We start from the raw sequence: 21803 nt of genomic DNA on the forward strand, positions 1-21803 counted from the left end.
ACCATCACCTGCAGGTCAGTGCAACAATGTGGCTCCTAGGAAACAAGTTTTATTGGTGGAAAAAGCACCATTAAACCCAGGCTATGGCTGACTGCAATTTTGGGTCCAATGCATGTAGCTTGGTTTTGTGCCAGGGTGCCCATTGCCATGCAGTAATGCAGCACATGCCTCATTCTGTTTAGTTTTATTGATCTGGTGGAATCGGTTACGCTCCTGTCTATCTTGTAGCTATGTGAAACTAAATAAAATTACTACTCATTATATATACTAGATGATTACTTAAAGGGTGGTTTTACTAAAAACTACCCACTAATTTTATATTGTGGACAGAAAGAAAACTAGTGATAGTAACCATAGATCCATAGATTAGGTAAATTTCCCCTCCTTTTCCCTCATTTATTACCCTCATAACAATGATTCATTGCCAAAACATGTGTTCAGAGCAGTAGTCTGCCTGTCACAACAGTACCACCACCATAGCTCTATGGGAAGGGGTGACTGGTGGTTTGGGATGCTTTAAGTGCTGATGTTCTCAAAATGTGCCATAGGCCTAAATGGCATTTTACCTTTATAACTCTCAGGAGTTGCTGTTTGCACAAGCAATAGAAAGCTTGTAGGAAGATCAGTCAGAGAGCATGCCACATCAGCCCGAGTATGGCCACTGTAGCAATTTAGTTTAGTAAGTGATCTGCACAAAAATAAAAATGTTGTAAAGGCTAATAATATATTATTAGCAGTTCAAAGTGAATATACCTGTGCCATGCTCCAGGTCTTAGCACATAGTGGCAATTTCTAGCATTTGGCCCCTCAGCCATGGAGCAAAAAAATGTCCCACTGTGCAATTACCTTAAGAGCTCGGGGAGAAAGTGAGACTGAAAAGGAATTACATAAGAAAGGAAAAACTGAGAGGACAGACTAGAGCAAACGCAGTTCCACTTGCAAAGGACATCATAATAATCCTTCGGTACAGTTTTTCTTCTGGAGCTGTGCTTGCATAGATAGCAATGGTAAGTGTGCAGCCATGCCAACTTTAATCATATTTCTTTACACTTTAACAATGTTAAATACAGAATAGCTCAAAGCAAAAGAAACCAATGACAAGTGAGCTAAAGGCATTTCTGGAAAGAAATAGAGAATAGAAATGAGAGTCCTGGGGCATATAGAGGGGATGAAGGTAACATAGTAGGTGAGATGTTAAATCAAGTTCAACATTATTGTATAAGTGAAACCTACCTGACTGTTAGTTGATTCAGAGGAAGTGGAACAAACTCATCTAAAGCTTCTAATATTTGCCTCAGAGAGGGAAAACAATTCCTTCCGCACTCCAAGATGACAATCGGGTCACTCCCTGGATCAACTTTGTACTAATAGTCAGCTACAGATTCTCACATGCTAAGGCATCCAACCCCGTCTTGAAGCTATCCAATGTATCAACCCGTATAACTGATTCAGGGAGAGAATTCCACATCTTCACAGCTCTCACTGTATAAAACCTTTTCAAAGTGGTTTAAAGGTGATGAGCTTTAATCTGCCACCCATTTACCCTAAAATCACAGGCCCACCAGTCTGACCAATGAGCAGCAGCATATTGTAGCAAGGGGAAAAAACATGTACTTGGGGTTTTCCTAGGTATTAAGCTTTAATATGCCATCTGCAATGAGACTGCTCCATTTAGTATAGGAGCACTACTCAGCAGCACACTATTGCAGTAGGAACCATAAGCCTAGGGGTTTTTTAGGGCACAGGGATTGTTGCTAATGCAGTACATTATTTTACAACATTGGTTTCCCAAATGATGATGTTTACAGACCTACCTATCTGATAAATGTTGCAGCATTCCATAGTGTTGGAGAACTTTTCAGCAGCACAAATATTGTAAAAAGCAAGAGCACTTTAAAAAAAATCTATTAGAAATGTAACATTAAGGGGCAGATTCAGTATGAGTTTGACTCCTGAAATGGGAAAAATTAGGATTGGATACGATAATTTCTGATGATCGCAAATATTATGAAAATGCTTACGAAAAAAATCGTATTAGTCACAATAATATCGTATTGGCGATCTGAAAGTCACAAAATTTTCATATCCGAATGATCGTAAATGGCGGGAAAACTTTTCTGACTTTGATCCTTCTGTGCATGATTTTGGAAGCCTCCCATAGGAATCAATGGCACTCTGCAGCTCCAACCTGGCCCAAGGAAAGTCTCCCATAGGACTCAATGGCACTCTGCAGCTCCAACCTGGTCCAAGGAAAGTCTCCCATAGGGCTCAATGGCACTCTGCAGCTCCAACCTGGTCCAAGGAAAGTCTCCCATAGGGCTCAATGGCACTCTGCAGCTCCAACCTGGCCCAAGGAAAGTCTCCCATAGGGCTCAATGGCACTCTGCAGCTCCAACCTGGCCCAAGGAAAGTCTCCCATAGGAATCAATGGCACTCTGCAGCTCCAACCCGGCCCAAGGAAAGTCTCCCATAGGGCTCAATGGCACTCTGCAGCTCCAACCCGGCCCAAGGAAAGTCTCCCATAGGGCTCAATGGCACTCTGCAGCTCCAACCCGGCCCAAGGAAAGTCTCCCATAGGGCTCAATGGCACTCTGCAGCTCCAACCCGGCCCAAGGAAAGTCTCCCATAGGGCTCAATGGCACTCTGCAGCTCCAACCTGGCCCAAGGAAAGTCTCCCATAGGGCTCAATGGCACTCTGCAGCTCCAACCTGGCCCAAGGAAAGTCTCCCATAGGACTCAATGGCACTCTGCAGCTCCAACCCGGCCCAAGGAAAGCCTCCCATAGGGCTCAATGGCACTCTGCAGCTCCAACCCGGCCCAAGGAAAGTCTCCCATAGGGCTCAATGGCACTCTGCAGCTCCAACCTGGCCCTAGGAAAGTCACGATACCGAAGCTTGAATGAATCCAAAACCTTCATACTCGGTGCGACAATACGATTTTGTCGCACAAATTTTGTCACAAAGTACGAAAAAGTTGCGCAAAATACAAAAAAGTCGCAGAAAGTACACACAGTATGATCAAATACAATTTTTTTGTAATTCGTACCTGTCATACTTTAATAAATAGGCCCCTAAATGTAATTACATTGCTAAACATTGATCAGGACAGGGCTGGCAATCTGTGGACTGTGGCAAATGCCAGAGGGGCTGCTGTAAAATGTTATAGACAGCCACTACTATATGGGCGGGGGGGGGGGGGGGGGGGGGGGGGGGGGGGTGATGGTGGTTTGAGCCTCTGGGTACTTGAAATGTCTATTTTGAATCCCAGTCCGGGGCCTGGAATTGATTATATTTAATGACATCACTAAGCACCATTTATAAGGATATGATTTACGTGGTATACATGGCTCTTACACCTTTTAGTATGGGAGCTCTATTCCCTTCTGATTTCCTGTCTATACCTTGCTTATTGCTTCACTAATAGAACAAAGAACAGAGACTAGAACAAAGGGAAGGAATAGCATGTTATCCGGAGGGGAAGAGTGTGGAAAGAGAATGGATAAATTAGACAGTATGTTGTAAGAGAGGTGTCTGTGTGTTGGTGAGAGACAGAGGCCTGGGAAGAAACTGGGACTATGGATTCCGAAACTCATCGTGGCAGTTTCAAACACCCTTAACGTGGTTGTTCAAACTCCCAAACTTTCCTTTGACTTGTTTTCAGTTCATCATTGATACTAGTGTTTCAGTCTGGCAGCTCAGTAATACAGGTGCTGAACTGTTACAACTTGCTGCATTAGTTGATACATTTCTTAGCAGCACCTGTGGGATGTTATTAACTACTGTATCAATTATAATAGCTGCCTTAAAGGAGAATGCAAGTCAAAATTTCAAAAGCATACTGCCTAATAGCTCTCCTATTGTTTAGTAAAAACACCACACTTTTGGCTCACCTAATCAAATATTTACTCAGTCACACTTACTTCACATTTTCTAGAACAGGCAGCCATCTCTAAAAGGTATTCTCCCTTCCTTTCCCTCCTTGCTTCATACTGCACATGTGTTTCATTCCCTCCCCTCCCTCCCCTCTGCCAGATCCACTTCTGATTGGCTGGTGGGCATGTGTAGCTCAGAACAGCAGACAGGATCAAGTTACACACATGCTCAGAGAATAGGAAGGCTGCCGCTGGCACCTACAGGAAGGGGAGAGAGATTTCAGTGATGTCACTGTGGTCTTAACATTGTATTTATTACTGCTGCACTATTTTTTAGCAACTGAACTGAAAAAATAGTTTGAAAGTGAACCCCTTTAAGCAAAAGGATTCATTTTTCATTACTGAAGGGAGGCCCAGAAAACAACAATCCTCCCATTAATTCCCTTCAGGCTCCTTATGGCTACTAATTTCTCCAACAGCATACAGTATCTATGCCAGGGGAGAAAATGATTTAGGGACAGAAGGTAATGGATTGGTGGTGTCTCCCTTGGTGTAAGTAGGTGGGTGAAGGAAACGTCACATGTGACATGGGAGCTCTAAGTTCCACTGGATTTGTGTAACCTGGAGGGACATTAAGATCAAAAATACCTCCTGTATGTGTGTGGCTACACATGGACTCTGTGGGACTCTGCCAGTTGGTGCCGCTGTTATGAACTTACATCTTAAAATGGCATCTTGAGCTGAATAAAATGATTCCAAAATAATTTCACTGACTTCTAATTTCTCTTGCCTCAAATATATCTTTTTTATGGCCTATTGGTTGAGTTGCCCTGTTATATATCTTCATAATACAGTAAATGTAAAAACTCCAAAGCAGATGTATATATATATCTCCCAGAATGCTCTATGAGACACAGCAGATGAGGAGAATAACAGAAGCTGTGAGTAATCAGGCTGGGGCAGGGTCGGGCCAGGGGCCTTACACACCTTGTCCCAGGGGCCCCCACATGCAGATGGGGCAGGGCCTATGGGGTGGGATGGGGCCCACTGGGTTTTTTCCTGGTGTCCCGCTGACCCAGTCCGACCCTGGGCTGGGTGTGGGGGCAGAGCAGATGCTGTAAGTCACAACCTGGGGGAAAGGGGAGTGCCTGGATAGGAGACCTCTAGCCAGGAGACAGGTTTTGTGCAGTGGAGAGTCAAGTCAGAATTCAAGGGGCAGAGTGGAGTAAATTGCCCTAGTAGTGAATGAAGCTTTCTAAAGAAAGTCTTATATAGGCAGATAAATATGTTGTATAAACCAAATAGAATATTACATAAATAATAATATATTTTTGTATCTGTTGTAATTAGCAGTTACAAAACTGATTACCGCAATCTGAAATATACAACAAGGATATTCTAACACACCCTATAGAAATATATGGTATAGCACTCACACATTAAACCAACAGGCAATAACAATGGATTGCTTGTGTGAATACATTATCCAGCCCCTGAGGATCGTGTGACTCCTGCCATTTTGTTATTCAGATTGAATCCCGGTCTTTTAGCGCATCTTTTTTTTTTACTGTGAAAGATCATGAAGGATATGAACCATATTTTGCCCACTGGCCATACATTTGGGTTGAGAGATGAGAGAGAGATGTTGCCCCTAGCACTACAAACACCAAGCTGCATTGCCCCCCTGGGCACCTGAGAGACGTTCTTGGGGGCACAAATTGGGAATGAAAGGCATGTCAGTGGGGCACCAGGCTGCACAGTGGCATTTGCTTTCCCAATGAGACTTCCATATCACCCCTAGGCAGTGCGACCGGAGAGGCAATGGGCAGACGGCACTGTTTAACACCATTGTATAACTGCAGATCCGTACTGTATTACGTCATCGAGTGAGCTAAAAATACCCCTCTCTCAGATGCTGATACCTCCAAGGGGGAGACAAAAGAATGTAACGGCAACAAAGCATAATCCCCCCAAATAAGCTGAGCATGTAACATGTAATAGGTCTAATTAGGAGGGAAGCTAGTGCTGCAGCAGACAGTGCCTACAGACATTTGGGCTTTTCCACTGTGCCAGAAAGTAGGGGGGATACTTGCAGCTGGTGGTCCGCTTTCTGCGGAGAGACGCCCCTTCATCTGTTCTCACTGCAGCCTGTTCCCAACCTCCGACGGCAGAGCAAACCTGTGTGTGTGTTGTGCCCAGAGCCAGGCTGAGCCAGACACTAGTGAGCTGAGCCCCCTCTTTAGCAGCCCCCCATACCTGCTCGCACTGCTGCACAATGGCAACCCTGGAGAACAGAAACTGATCATCATTTGAATGAAATCGCACTTGACAGGCTGTTTGCTGCTAGCGAGAGAGTCAGAGAGCGGGGAGACTGGGCTCAGCACACAAGTCTTTGCAGAGCTCTGAGCGCTGCTGTTCTTGGATCTCCCCTCATTGGATCGCACGTCTCATTAGGCTGCTCATTAGTTGTGCATAGCGGCTCCAGCACCCAAAGGTGGCCATGGAAGAAAACATGGAAGAAGGACAGACCCAAAAAGGTAATTGTCTAAATGATCATTGCATACCCCCCTGCCTTACAATGTGTCCTGCTGTTGGGATTAAGAAATAGATTACTCCCCCCTCCTCCAGGGGCTTTGTAGTTAAATGTAACCAAATGGCGTTTCTGCTGTTTTTAGCAACCTTTACAGATTAGGCTACTGGATTGTGACAGTCAATACCAACCTTTGCTCCTCTGCAAGATCCCAAGGGGGTTGATTTTCAAGAGCAGTTTTAGGATTTTCATAAGGAACAATATATGTTGCAATGTTACATCCCTCCTTTGTATGTACGACTGGATCATATGGAGACAGAGATGGCTTTACATACAGTAAAACACACATGATCTGAATCAGCCATGCTCAACCTGTAGCACATCCAGGTGATACTGAACTACAAGGCTCATCATTCACATTAACCAAAGGGCATCTGGGATCATAGGAGTCACAATTCAGCAACATCTGAATAGGCTACTACTCTATACTGTACATTTATACTGTGCATATTATTATTGGTTGTCCTATTTCAGATGACAATTAAATGGCTTATTGAATGTAGCAAATAGATGAACTGGTAGCTGGAGATGATAAACATTGATTCGTGGGGGGTGGTCAGGAAATTCTAGGCACCTGTAAGCTGCTAAAATACCCACCAGTGGTTTTGGCTTTCATGTGTGTTTATCTTGGAATATTAGGGCTGCACAATGTGTTTACGTTGCATGTTTAGTACAGTCTTCCATTCCTTGATTCACCGAAACACAGCAAGCACATAAACCAAAATAACTGACACAATACATATTTATATATATCTAAATGGTATCAGTCATTCTTTGCTTTCCACTGGCAATGGTGCTGTTCTACAAGTGTTCCATTGTATTTGAGAGTTTAGTCACAAATGATGCAAAAATATGCCACAAATGATCTTTTTGCAAGTATGTTGAGGTGTGAAGCCATAAATGCCTGGACTGTACCATTATTCCTTGCAGTGTGGAGCTGCAAGGGCTGTTCAGTATTAATTTTCACCCTTGCATTTATTATTGCTATCTGCTGCCAGAGCGTGCTAGCTTGTTTTCTTAACTATACAAGAGCTGGACCAATGGTGGGAGCATTCCATTGCATACAAAGGATCTTCTCTTCTATGTGTTACCCTTAATTGCAGCTCAATTCTGCAAGCAAACCCCCTAAACTCAGCCATTACTGTCTCGGTGGGAGACATTTTCTTATTTTCTTGATAAGACACCATGTTTCTGAATTATGCAAAGCGATGGCTGAGTTCGGTGCTACCTCTTTCATGTCTGCTCTTGCGCTCTCTCATTAGAGCTGACCTACTTACGCTAAATGAATCCTGTTTTTTCGTGACTTGTTTGTCTTTTCTTTGTGTGTGGAAAACAGCAGTGCTGGGGTTTAATCCCATTCCCACCACATCCAGACTTCTCTGTGTTTTGTATGTTCATATATATATATGTGTTCTGTTTTTATGGAAGATCAGACCATGATAGTTGCATTTTAATTAAAACTTGCTGGCGTGAGCGTTTCTTTCTCTCTCTGCGAATGCCTCATCCTATTGCATAACCCAGCTTTGCAAAATTACCAAATTAAAAGCACAGGGACTTTTGGCATTTAGTTTCTTATTATATGAAACAGATTTCAGTATAAAAAATAATGTTGATTCTAAATGAAGCTAAATGTTCTATTCCATATAAAATATGTAATTAGGGTTAATTGGTATGCAGTGTACTGCAAATACAGTGATCGGGAATATTTACTGAAATGTCTGTATTTGTGCTTGCCTGCTGCAGTTGTAGAGCTAACCATACATAGGAAACAGTTGCCAACAGACAATTGCCTGATTGGCAGACCCATCAGCATCCATAGCCTGATGTGGCCCTAATCCCACAGGAATTTTTCAGTCATTGCAATGAATATCTGACCAAGCCCAGATCTGTTATTAATTGAAGAGGCGGTCATTTTGGCTCTTGCACAGTCAAAAGTGGCTGAGTAGTCCAACTTCTGGTTCTTGACGTCACATAATTGTTGTCAAAATGGCAAGGGAGTTCTAGTAATTTAGCAATGTCAGGGAAACTCCTCAGTCTGTTGGGGAATCCTAAAACACAGGCATCAGGGACATCAGAGGGCCACTCATAGGAAACAAATGTATGCTAGATGAATCAGGAAATAAGAAACTAGGCACAGGAAGCAAGAGCATAGGGCAAACCCAGAGTTAAGGATGGATGCCACAATTCTCAGGCAGTGAATAAAGAAAAGGTGCACCTAGATTGCCAATTAGGCTACTGGAATTTATAAAACATTACAGAGAAGGCAGGTAGAGTGTATCAGAATTCCCTGAAGAGACTTCCCAGCTAAGTGGTTAAAGAAAATTTGAACAAGAGACATCCTGGTTAAAATCCCAGTGGATGGCTACAATGTGTTTAACATCACAAGGCACTTTGCAGGGCCAAATACACAATCATTTTGATATCTGACTTTTGGCAAGGCAGCCAGCACAAAAACTGGAAAGGTTCTACTTAAGGTGTGTTGGCACGGGTGTCTGGCACAGACAGATACACATCTGTGAGTAGGCTTGGGTTTCAGACTTGGCTGTGACTAGAACCCCCATTGTAGGTATGTGGACTTTTGACAGGGCTATGGGCAAATCTGGGTTTCTGGTACTATAAAACAGAAGGGGGCCAGAAAGAGACCACAGTGTCTAAATCACCGGTCTGGTAGGCCTGTGGATTGACCTGGAGTCCCTCTGGGAAGAGGAAAAGGTGGAAGGCTTTAGTTACAAAAATTGGAGGTTAGCAGAAATGTTCATTAATATACATTTTAGCCCTAGAATGAGTTTCCCTTCCAGCAAGAAGAACTCAATCTTAGACACTGGGGTACAAAATGAATTCTGTTTTAAACATTAGTTATATTTTCTCCAGGAAGACTGGACATTTGCTGGGATGGCCATCAAAACACCTTTAGTGTGCCAGAGAAAAAAAGTGTTTTTTTTTCGTAGACATAGTGCAGTGCTACAGTCTGATGGGGAATACAAAAACACTGGAATTAGGTCAGGATGAGACCCATGGGCTGGCTCAGCAGAGTCACGAATATAGGGGAGGGAGTATAAGGGAGTTTAAGTTGAAAAAGGCAGGACTAAACTGTGCACAGATACCAAGAACACAGGTCATTAGTGCTAGGGACAAATGCCACACTGCTTAGGCAAGAAAATGAAACGGAGGAAGAACCTACTGATGGATGGATGCACTTGAATAAACAATTAGGTTGAATTTATTAAACTCTAGGCATCCCTGTATTTTGCTTTTTCTACTAGGAAAAAACTGGTGGTTTTCTTTGTAGATGGTTAAACTGAAACTGAATCCATTATTTTGGATTAAGCAAAATACTGAATCCTTCACCAAAGATTAGTCAAACCGAAACCAAACCCTTAGAATGTTCAGGAAAATTCACCTTCCACCAAAATTGCATCAACCAAAACATGTATCTTATTCATTTGCTGAGTGCTTTAAATTGCCATTACTTTGCTTGAGGGAGTGTGAATTCATTTTAACTAGGAATGTAGCCTGGGAATGTTCCTTATACTGTTGGGTAGAGATCACATTAGGGGCATCGGTGCTTCGAAATTTTAAAAGGGGGGTTTTCACCTTACAAGCAATATTATAAATTAATGGGGTTGGTTATTTTTCATATCTTTGTAACCTTAACTTTTTGAATTAAAGAAGAAAAAAAAATGTGGATAAGCTTGCCAATATATTGTAGATAATACAGAATGAATATCCCTGTAAATTATATCCTTATAAACAGTGCTTAATGATGTCATCAGTTAATCACCGCATAGGGATCACATGGCTCACTGAAACTTGTACATTATAAATGTAAAATATGAAAATATTAAAAGTCACCTCAGAGTGCCATTACTTGTTTAACAGCTCTTGGGCTTCAGTCTCACCTTTGGTCAAGGAACACCTTGAGGACTATATCCGTATATTTTACAGTAGGGGGCACATTATTCCCTATATATTTATGGATATTCATAATTTTTCTCTCAAGCCTGTGAACAAAATGGCTTTAAAACATATCTGTTCAAAACAGTGAAGTAGTGACTTGTACAGTGTTAAAACCTTTTCTGGATAAGGGGTCTTTCCATAAGGAAATATGTTTTAAATTTTGAATTACAGGTATGTGATCTGTTATCTGGAAAGCTCTGAATTACAGGAAGGCCATCTCCCATAGACTCCATTGTAATCTAAAATTTTGAAAATGATTTTTCTTTTTCTCTGTAATAATAAAACAGTACCTTGTACTTGATCCCAAGTAAGATATAATTAAACCTTATTGAAAGTAGAACAATCCTATGGGGTTTATTTAATAGACACATGATTTTATAGTAGACTTAGAAAACCCCCTAGGTCCCTAGGTCCCAAGCATTCTGGATAACAGGTCCAATACAGGTATGAGCCCTGTTATCCAAAATGCTTGGGACGTGGAGTTTTCCAGAAAAAGGATTTTCTGTAATTTGGATATCCATACCTTAAGTCTAAAATAAAGAATTTAAACTTTAATTAAACCTAATAGGATTGTTTTGCTTCCAGTAAGGATTGATGATATCTTAATTGGGATCAAATCCAAGGTAGTGTTTTATTATTACAGAGTAAATGACTAATGGAAAAAGAAAAAATATGTCAATATCAGAAGGTGGGGGTGAAACACTGTGAAAAACAACAATTCTTTCTTTTCTTTCTATATTTTTATCAAATAGGAATGATTCTGCATTGTCTTCTATAAAAAAATATCTCTTTCTTGCAGTGGGTTTGTTGTACAACTAACACATTCAGCTGCCTCTGCCATTTTGGGAGCTACTGCATTCAGACATTATTGCAGATATACTGTATTGAAAAATGGGTTCATAGATTATTAGTTATTATTATACGTCTTACCAGCTTCAGCCAACAGCTTCTTGTTTTATAGTTCTGCCAGAGAACCAGCGCTGGAGCCTGATTTGTGCTGGACATAATATTTTGTTTCAGATGAAATTCACTGTTTAAAGGAAGCATCTTCTAGAAATGGCAAAGCCATTGTTTGGGCAAGATCTACAGCTGATTTATTTGTTTCATAACATGGGATAACGGCTAGTTAAGGTGTTGGAAAGTGCAGGCACTGTAGGAGACTTGCTGAGATGTTTTATTTGTTCACAACTTACTTACCGGTATTTTGTTACTTTTAGAAGAGGAGTGGTTATCCTTTATTGGGGATGAGTGCAAAAATTCAATAACAATGAATGCTTAACAACATCCTTAAGGGACCTGTAGCTTTACTGTAGTAGTGTTGGATGTCTTAAAGGGACAGTATACAGCCCTTTTCAACACAAGCTCCATGAATAGAGCTTGTACTGAACATACTTTTTGCCTATTGTTTTCATTAGGAAACATTTATAGTTTCTGTTATTTTTGTTAATAAACAACATGAAGCCAGTTTCACTTCCTGTCACTTCTTGATTCAAACAAACTTCAAAGGAGATGGTACAGCTAACTACAGTCTACTTAGAAGCCCCTAATAATCAACAGCTTAAAGGCTGCTTGGTACATAAGGGAGGGTTTTTTTTTCAAATGAGTGATTATAATGGCAAATGTGTATTTTTTTACATTAAAACAATAGGTAGAATGTAAATTTTAACTTTAAAATTAACTAATTAATTTTAAGTCCTATTTATTTTGTTAATTTTTAGCAAAGGTGTTTTAGGTATATACTGTCCCTTTAAAAATATGTGTCAGCTTATCAGTTTATGTAAAGTGTTCTGCGGTACAGTCTATACTGGTTCCTCCCACCCCTGGGTTTAGACTACATCTCCTTACCAGTGGTCACATCTTAATATTGCTGCTCTCCTGCTCTGCCAAAAGCTATCCTGGCTTCTATCCCATAACTAACATGGGGCATAATTCACTTACAGATTGATAACTACTGCTTCCCTTAGGACTATTCCTCTTAAAAAAGTTAAATCTGTGAAAACAACTTAAAGCATGTAAAAAAAAAAAGCAAAAAGGATGTTTATATGTAATTAATAGAGTTATTGATTCCAGGGTTGACTTAATGGCTCTCATCCTTGAATTAATCAAGACATTAACATAATACTAGTGACATAGGTCCCTGCTGTGGTTGGATGCTGCCTTTACAGAATAACACACATTTGGCATAAATATTCTATTACAGTTGCACTTACTGGGCTCATTATATATATACACAGAATGCCCCAGTTTAACCTACACTACTTAAGGCTACCATAACACTCTTAGATATAAAAAAATATATAAATGGTGAAACATGAATGTTTGAAATGAATTTAACGTGACACTGACATTTAGAAATATTTTTCCCTATCCTACATATGTTCATGTGTGCTTTTCTGATTGGACAGTTTGTATTATATGGTACACTGTATTGTATTATACAACCAGAGTCATTCATACTGTATTATTTTGTTACATTAGACAGCAATGACATTATGGGTCAACTATTCTGTATTATTTATATGCTGGGTGTATTACATTTAGCCTACTGTCACAAACTCGAATTTTGATAAATCTGCCCCCGTGTTACACATTTTCTTGCATGACATTTTTAAAGTTATGTCAGAAATTTGTTACTTGGCTCTGTTTTTCCAAGTTTATCTCAACTATCCATAAGAAAAAATATAATGCACTGGGGCCCTCTAATGCCATTTTTATTGTATAACTCTTGTTTTTGTTAAATAATTGCAAGACCCCTGTTTGTTATAAATGAATGTAAAGTTCTGCATAACTGCTGGTGCTATATAAATAAATGTTATGGTGATGATGAAACCTAAAAGCATGTCACTGGAAGGAATTTAGCTCATTTACTAGTGAAAGTCGTAAATAATGTGGCCAGTGTGTGCTGCTTTGCTTGAAAATTGTACCAAACTTTTGCTGGATCAAAAATAGTCTGAAAATTTACTGTATATACAGGGTTGAACTGACCTATCAGAGGACCATAGGATCTCCTGCTGGTCTGAAGCCAAAGACAATTTTTAACCACTAAATTCTATTTGCACCATAGGTCTACACAATACCTATTATATTAAGCACTGTCTACATCTAAGGGGGACATTTATTAATGCACGAACGCTCCAAGCGTATTTTTCACGACAATTTCGTACCTTACGCAACAATTTGTACCTTGCAACAAAATTTGTGCAACAAAATCGTATTGTCGCGCCGAGTACGAAAGTTTTGGATTCATTCAAGCTTTGTTATCGTGACTTTCCTTGGGACAGGTTGGAGCTGCAGAGTGCCATTGATTCCTATGGGAGTCGGAAAGGTTTTCCCGCTGTTTACAATCGTTGGGTATAAAAATTTTGGAACGCCAATACAATATTATTGTGACTAATACGATTTTTTGTAAGCATTTTCGTGATATTTGCGATCTTCAGAAATTATTGTATCCAATCCGAATTTTTCCCATTCGGATTCGAACTCGGGATTTGATGAATGTAGCCCTAAGTGTTGTAAGAGTGGGCCCATAATGTCAGGTTCCCTGGTGACCTGTGAAAGGCCCTGTCCAACACTCAGTATAGAAATACAGTTGCAGCTTGTGTAATGAAAGTATTTTTTCTCTCTTGTTTTGGATGTGCCATAGCTTAAGAGCAGCAAGATGTTTTACATTACAATAATCCAATTGCAATTACAATATATTTCACAGCTTGAGAAAAAGCCAATATTGTTGCATGAGCTGAAGCCTGGAAATTGATTTTTGGAATGAAGAAAGGTTTATTCTTCCTTCCATCTAAGATTTCATCTATAAATTTTAGAAAAGAGATTTCAGACCATAAGGTTGCATCTATTTCAATTTAGCCTGTTGTTGTTCCAATGGAAGGCAAAGAGTAAAACAAACCAATAACAGTTTTTCACTATTGGAAAACAAAAGAAAACATCTTGCTTGGTGGTAAGCATAGTTCCCTGTAGCAAAAAAAGCACTGGCACTCAGAGCTGCAAACGGGAATAGCCCTTTAAAAGTCTTTATTGCGGAGGTGCCTTGCAGCTCTGAGTGCCAGTGCTTTTTTTGCTATTTGGATTTTTGGGAGGGTGCCGATCCCCCCAGCAGTGTGCAACGAGCACTGAAACTTAGTGGAGCTAAGGGTGTGCGAGGAAGGTCTTTTTTGTTCGTTTAAGCATAGTTACCTGCACACAATAAATGGTACATTGCCCTTTTAAAAATAAAATATAGTAATTGTGGTCGTAAAGTTTGCTTTGAACTTAAGATAAATATAAATTCATGTAAGGCACCTGGGGAGATTGGATCACATCTAGGTGTGCCGGTCCCCAGGTCCATCTGTGCAGGCGCAATGACATCTCCATGTGCTCTCAGATTTACCAGGAGTGGCTTATTGCGGCCCCTGGTAACTTTTGGGGCACTGCTACCTGACGCAAGATTCTCAACTCGCCTCATGGCAGCAGCACCCCTGCGTGTTCAGGTTCCCCTTTCGACATGCAGCACAAAGTTCAGGGGCCCCAAAAGGAAATTGGTGAAGACCAGTCTCGGCAGGGTCCTCCTGCTCACTAAAGAATGCAATCTTTCAAGAAGTCCCCAAGGTCTCTACCAAACAGATTGTGACAATTCAACTATTAACATTTACTTATGGCAAACACATAAGGTTTGGGCCACGAAACGCGTCAAGCTGGGGAGTTTCAGTTCTGCAATTTTGTAATATGTTTTTAATGGAAGAGTCAAATAAAGGATAATTTTATTTTTACAATAACAGTAGTCCTGGCGTGCTCCATCCTACTATATCCATTTTTTGTTGTTCAAACACATAAGGGAAATGTTACTGTGAAAAGAACGTAAGAAATTATTTCTGTAAACCTTTTACATGGAAAAGCAGATTTTCCCATGGTATGAAACTGTTGGGATTGTCAAACCAGTTAAATCACATAGGATCCCCGATGATTAGACTTTTCTCAACTGGCGAAGGAAACACGGACTCCGGCTTATAGTGTAACTCCTCCTGCTGCAGACACAAAGAGGCTTTGGGTGGTATTGGTATTTTCTCCACTGGCAGAGAAAACATCTAAGGCAGATTTATTAACTGAGGTTCCTGCAAGCTATTTATTTATTTATTTAAAGCTGAACAGAATAACCAAAATACGGTTGCATCTAATATTAAAGGGGGTGTATGGTGTACACAATGTTATTCTGAGACAGGTTGCTACTGGTTTTCATTTTCCAGTTTGGAATTTCAACAGCTATTTGTTTGCTAGAGTGTTATTTATCTTAGCAACCAGGCAGTGGTTTGAATGAGAGACTGGAATATGAACAGAAGAGGGCTTCAACTGAAATATAATTAATAAAAAGTAATACTAACAATAAAATTGTAAGCTGACAGAGCAATAGATTTTTAGCTGCTGGAGTCAGTGAGCCCCATTTAGAACTGGAAAGATGTAGAAGAGTAAGGCAAATAATTCAAAAACTATAAAAAAAATGAAGACCATTTGCAAAATTTCTAGGAATAGGACATTCTATAACTTATAGGTGAACCACCCCTTTAAGTCTGCCCTTAATGTTGTTGAAATGGACTACAGTACCTGAATCTGAGGCCGCAATAAATACCAGACCCCAAAACTGCAGCTATCAAAGGGTGCTGTATTCTAGTTTCTATGAATAATTGGCTTAAATGTGCCAAAGTTTCCTTACATAATGAAGTATTTATGCTGATGAACAAGTAGATACTTGCTGATATGCATGAGTTGGTTTCCACGATCATGCTTTGGTCAGTTTGCTTGCTGTGTTGTGCTCATGTACGGTAACCCATAGCAACCAATCAGCAGGTAGCTTTCGCTGGTCATCTTATTTGCCTTGTATTACATATGGGGGTTATTGCTTTAGTTCTTGAGTTCCATGTGTTTACAGCTAGTAATAGTGTTCAATACAACCCATATTTAGTATTCATAACTGGCTGTGACTGTCCTGCATCAGCATGTAATGGAAGGAACATGTATAATGCCAAACTGCTGTATTATAGGTTATATTTATTATTATTATTATTTTTATATTGCTCTATTTATGTTTTAAAAATCTAACACCACAGTATATTAAATTCCACAATTCGATTCCTTAATTGTTAATGCAGGCATCTCAGTGCTCATTTCTGTTCAGTCTCAGTAATGCGTTAGGCTCTGTTGTCCCTCTGAATTTGTTGACGGACAGTAATTGGGTCACTGCATTAAAATGCCTACTATAAGCTGCAAGTTCTCTCCTCTTGTTGGCATGACAACCATGGTGGTCGATTAAACATGCGCAGAAAGGGATTTAATGCCTTTTCACACCAAATGCTTCTGACAAAAGCAGACAAGATGAAAGTGTGCTATCAATGGCAACGGCAAAGGGATTTTATTATTAATATTATTGTTGGTAGAATTATATTCTTATTTTTGAGTTTTAGGTATGGTTAAGGATGGTTAATTTTTTTCATTGACATACATTTTTAATACAATGATCTTTTACAAATATTAATTTTATGAAAGGCTATTGCAATTATAGTGGAAAGAGGTAGCAGGTGGATCCAAACAATATTAAAATTTTGTACATTATTCTCTTAGGAGGACAATACAATAGCATTTATATTTAGTCCCTATCTATACCATTAACACCAAGGAAGCTGTTTTTTTCTTTGCAGTGTCATCACCTCTTTGTTATAGGCACTTAAATTAAATGAAACCCTTTTGCCTAGGCTGTAATCTTTAGGCAATTAGGAAGAATTCTCTCTTGAGGATTAGGAACTGTTGTTATACTCGAAGCCCAACAGATGGGTAGGCAGGAGGATGCACACAAGTGTTTACTGTGTAAAAAAAGCTATATTTTAGGGAATGTTGCTTTGTCTTTATACAGAGGACACATTTTTGGTTTACCAGTGGTTAAGAATATTATATTATTTTACATAGGTCTAGTTGCAATGGTCATATATTTACAACATACTGTACACACCTCATTTGGTATGTATTGGCAGAAAAATTTGTTTTTTTTTAATACAATTGTGTTGCCTTGTATAATAGCAACAATACAGTAGAAAGGTTTTTATGTATTCAAACTGATGCATTACTTTCCTCCTGCCCTGCTGTGGCATCACTGTATAGGGAATTAATACCTATATGTAATAAAAGGCACTAAGTATGCCCAGGTGCAGTAACCCATAGCAACCAATCAGCAAGTAGCATTTACTGGTTATGGGTTTAAAAGCAAACATCTTATTGGTTGCTATGGGTTACTGCTCCTTGGCAAACTTTATTACATAATCCCATATGAGTTTTAGATCTCTCCTATACAGATTATCTAACCCAAAGGTTTATGTCCAATGGGGAGAGATTCCTCCTGCAGGCGACGTTGGGTGACTTTGGAAAAGCAGCAATGCATAGACCTTTCCACTGCTAATTCCCTTGATTGCTGGTGGAAAGGCTTTTTGGGGAGATTATTTCTAAATCTGTCTTTAAAAATGGCATACAACTACAACACAGTTCACCATTTGAATATCAGACATCAGCAAGTAAAATCCAGAGTAATATAAAATTGTGCCATTAATCTGAGAATATACACAGTGGCAGTGGAGTGTCAAATTTTGTTTTACAAAGTAGTGTAAAATAGCAAAAATCCTTCAAAAATTGTATAAAGCATTGTCACATTTTACACCACTTTTTATATTGGAATTTCGTCTCTACTTTTACTAGTATGGGTTACACCAGGTCTGAGATGTTATAAAACCTGGTTGGGTAAAAAAAAGACTCACACATAGATAACTGCTCCATTTGGGAGTTTGTAATGGATTCTGCTAATTTCAGTGGAAATGGAAAGGCTAAACTCTCACAGAAACATTAATACACAGCTTCTGTGGTATAAAATATTGCTCAATGCTTAATAAATAGATCCCTAAATGTGTTGCCCTGACACCATTGTCTGTTTTAGGTGGTTATTTATTAGAATGTTTAGCCAAGTTTAGTCCAAAATCCCTATATGTACACTAACTAGCATTCAGCTCTGGCAACCCCATTCTGTTCAACCCACAGGTTGCACAGTGTTTGCTTAGGCTATCTCAGGGTGCCACTGTTTCCCTAGCAGTAGCTTAACCCACATGTGATGGAATTGATGTTGACATGTGAGTGTTATATCAGCTTTGATACTGAACTAGAGGCTTGATATGTTGATTATTTTCCACAGCAGGCATGAAGCATATAAGGCCAACACCTGAATTGTTATTCCTTTAAATAAATCATTTTTTCACACATTAGAGAGCCTACATGAACCCCATGTTTAACTGCATTAATTGCTGACATGTTGATATATTAACCAAGTGGAAAACAAAACAGTCATTTTAATATATGGCAGTTCTGTGAAAACTGCAACGGAAACCTGGTCAAAAATAGAAACTATGGGATGATAATATAGCTTTAACATCTATTTGACTGCATCAGAAATAACTGATTTATTGGACATCAATGTGGCAACACCTTCAGTTAGCTTTAATTGTTTTTATGTTGTTTATTTATTATTTTAAGTAGTTATTTGGTTGTGTGTACTTGAATTGTTAGCAGTTTTGACTTTAACTTGGTTGTGTTTATCTGTTGTGTGGGTTAATCCTGGCTTCACTCATTTTCTGCATTCAGTTCAAAATGCGTGCATTTGAAATAAACAGCACTTCTGCATGTAAAGCAATTACCTTCCTTCAGTGAGTGCCTGAACTTACTGTCTCTGAAACTGTTAATTAAGTTTTAACTTACAATAGGCTCACTTACCAATCACTAATAATGAAACAGATTCAGCCTAATACTATCAATTTCTTGGAACAGTTAATTATAGCATTATAAAATATACTAATAAGATAAGTAGTACAATAGTAATTCTGCTCCTCGAAGAGGTTAATTATCTAGAACATCACCTAGGTTTCATGCTGACTAGTTTCTTTTTTAGTAGCTACACAGCATATGACATCACCAAAACATCACCAAAATTATTTATGACTTTCTGAAACAATTGTTACCTATTTTTCTTCTTTGCACACCTAGCCTACACCTAAAAAAAAAAAAAAAATGTTACTGCTGCTTTAAAACAACCACTTCACTTTATGATAGAATCATTCTATCTGGGGCTCTTTCCTTATCTTCTCGGTTTATTTTACACAGCTTTTTATGTCCTTTTCTCGGCTAATTCATTTTACACAGCATAATAAATATGCCCCTATATGTAATGTTAGAATGTAAGGTTTACCACAGATAATGTTTGATTTTTTTTTTAAATCTTTCCTTTAGTTGTGAATCCAGTTTCTAGATAAATAAACATATTCAATGTGAATGTAACAAGGTCATACAACACATCACACTGATAAGGTATTGTTTTAAGGAAAGGTGTGAGGTATGGGTGAGCCACTCCCCAACTTAAGAGCCAGTAGTAGAAGACTAGAATAAGAGTTTTGGATCAGGACTAGACAGAGTGTGGCTTGTCAAATGTATGCCCCATCACATGACTGAGGGCACCTGTCAAACAACGAATATGTCTAGCCCCATGTCAGATTTCAAAATTTAATATAAAAGAATCTGTTTGTTCCTTTAACAAACATTTGGACGATACATACAGTTTTCCTGCCACTTTTTTGGCTTTCTCCATAATTGACCTGGCCTGTATACCTGTTGATATACAGCTGAGGGTTGTTGGGGCTACTTATCAGCACCTTAGGGTGGCCTGAAACCACTACCCACTCTTTAACTCTTGTTCTGGTGTTAGAGATGGGGATACCTACTTTGGAGGCATAGCCCCTTGTGGTTTTCTCTATGCACACTGAGAGGAGACAAAGGACTTCCAATAGCTGGTATTTGTAAAACACAAAAATACTTTATTCATAAAACCCCACCTTTTCTCAAGTACTAATGAAATATAATTTTCTATGTATAATTAAGTATTAAACTTCCTAGTGGTCAACCATACAATACAACATTAAATTCACATAAAATAACATAATACAGATTTAGCTGCTTACATCATTTGTAATGAAAAATAGTGACATATAATCCTGTGACAGATTAGATCATATTAACTTACAATAGGCAACCCTACCTAAAAAATTGAATCTATAACAATGCTGAAATGACCTGCAGTTTAGGAAACAATTCCTTAATAATCTCAAACAAAGGCCTTATGTCACATAAAACATATCAAATCCACCTTTTCCATGCTGATAAAACACCCATATGCATGCTGTGTCTCAGATGTCCAGCTAGACAAATACTTACGGGGGTTTGTTACCGATTTAAAAGAAATGTGGGTTTTAGTCAATGTTACAGCATCATATTCACATAAGGATTTGGAAGAAGTTTTGGGTGCCAATTACCTTGTAGGTCTTTACCATGAAGACCTGTCTATGTAAAAGCCTAATATTACAATAACCAAAACTTTCAGTTCCATCAACTCTGGTACCAAGAAAAATTCTGAGGCTTAATGTCATCCTGAATACATGGTACAGGAGGAGAATATATCTCCCAGGTTGCTAGGGATTTGTAACTCAGCTCTGAGGTCCTTTCTTCTGTTTCTGATGCTATAATTAACTTAATACTCCAAAAAGGAAAACCCTTTGGAACATGGCTCTTAATGAATTTCAATAAACCCCTGTTTGGTTGGCTGGACAGAATCACCAGTGACCAGTTTTGCTTTATATTAAATAAGTCTATAGTTATGAATACATGTAGGCTTTTCAGTAACCTCACTGTTACCCATTCTGCTTTCCAGTGAATGAAATAATCTGTAAGCATGTTAGAGGCCTTTAGCTTCTGTAATAAATTCATTCAATGACTTAATCTTCTGTATGGTAATCCCATGTCAAGAGTCCACATCAATCAGGTATGTCTGGGGGCTTGGTAATCACATTCATTCAGTCTCCCTGTATCTTCTGAAGTCTTTTACATTTTATAATACTGTGTTCCCTTTTCTCCCTTTGTTCCCATTTTTCCTCAATTTCATTCCCTCGGTTCCAATATCTATAAGTCAGAGGGGGCAGATAAACCATTCAGAGAGTATCAAGTATAATAGAAATATCATATTTGAGAAATGTTGGTCTGTTAAAAATGGAATGTACAGCAGAACACCCAGTGGACAAATCCTTGGGCTACCAAATGTGTGAAAATGGCCAAGAGGTAATATGGAAGTAAGCAAAAGTAAATAAGAAGTATTACTACTAATAATAGAGGTATTTTTATGCATTCTGTAAATGGTCCTTCTATCCTGACTTTACTCCAGCAATATATTTTACCCTTCTGATGACGAGTGGGACTTATCATGATCAGATTGACAGTTAGCAATGTTATTATCTGTTTTTTCATTATTTGTACTTGTGCATTCTGAGTACC

General features: G+C 39.1%; 1 protein-coding gene across 2 annotated transcripts in view; it reads left to right on the top strand.

Annotated features, from left to right (window-relative positions):
• Window positions 1-5994: 5994 nt before the first annotated feature.
• The window catches only part of gpm6a (glycoprotein M6A), an 81266-nt gene continuing 65457 nt past the window's right edge, over window positions 5995-21803 (top strand). For both annotated transcript variants that reach the window (XM_031902348.1, NM_001079383.1), the window contains 1 exon segment: window positions 5995-6408. In XM_031902348.1, the coding sequence (XP_031758208.1) occupies window positions 6372-6408 (37 nt within the window). In that variant the 5' untranslated portion in view covers window positions 5995-6371.

The sequence above is a fragment of the Xenopus tropicalis genome, chromosome 1, assembly GCF_000004195.4.
Source record: "Xenopus tropicalis strain Nigerian chromosome 1, UCB_Xtro_10.0, whole genome shotgun sequence".
Lineage (NCBI taxonomy): Eukaryota > Metazoa > Chordata > Amphibia > Anura > Pipidae > Xenopus > Xenopus tropicalis.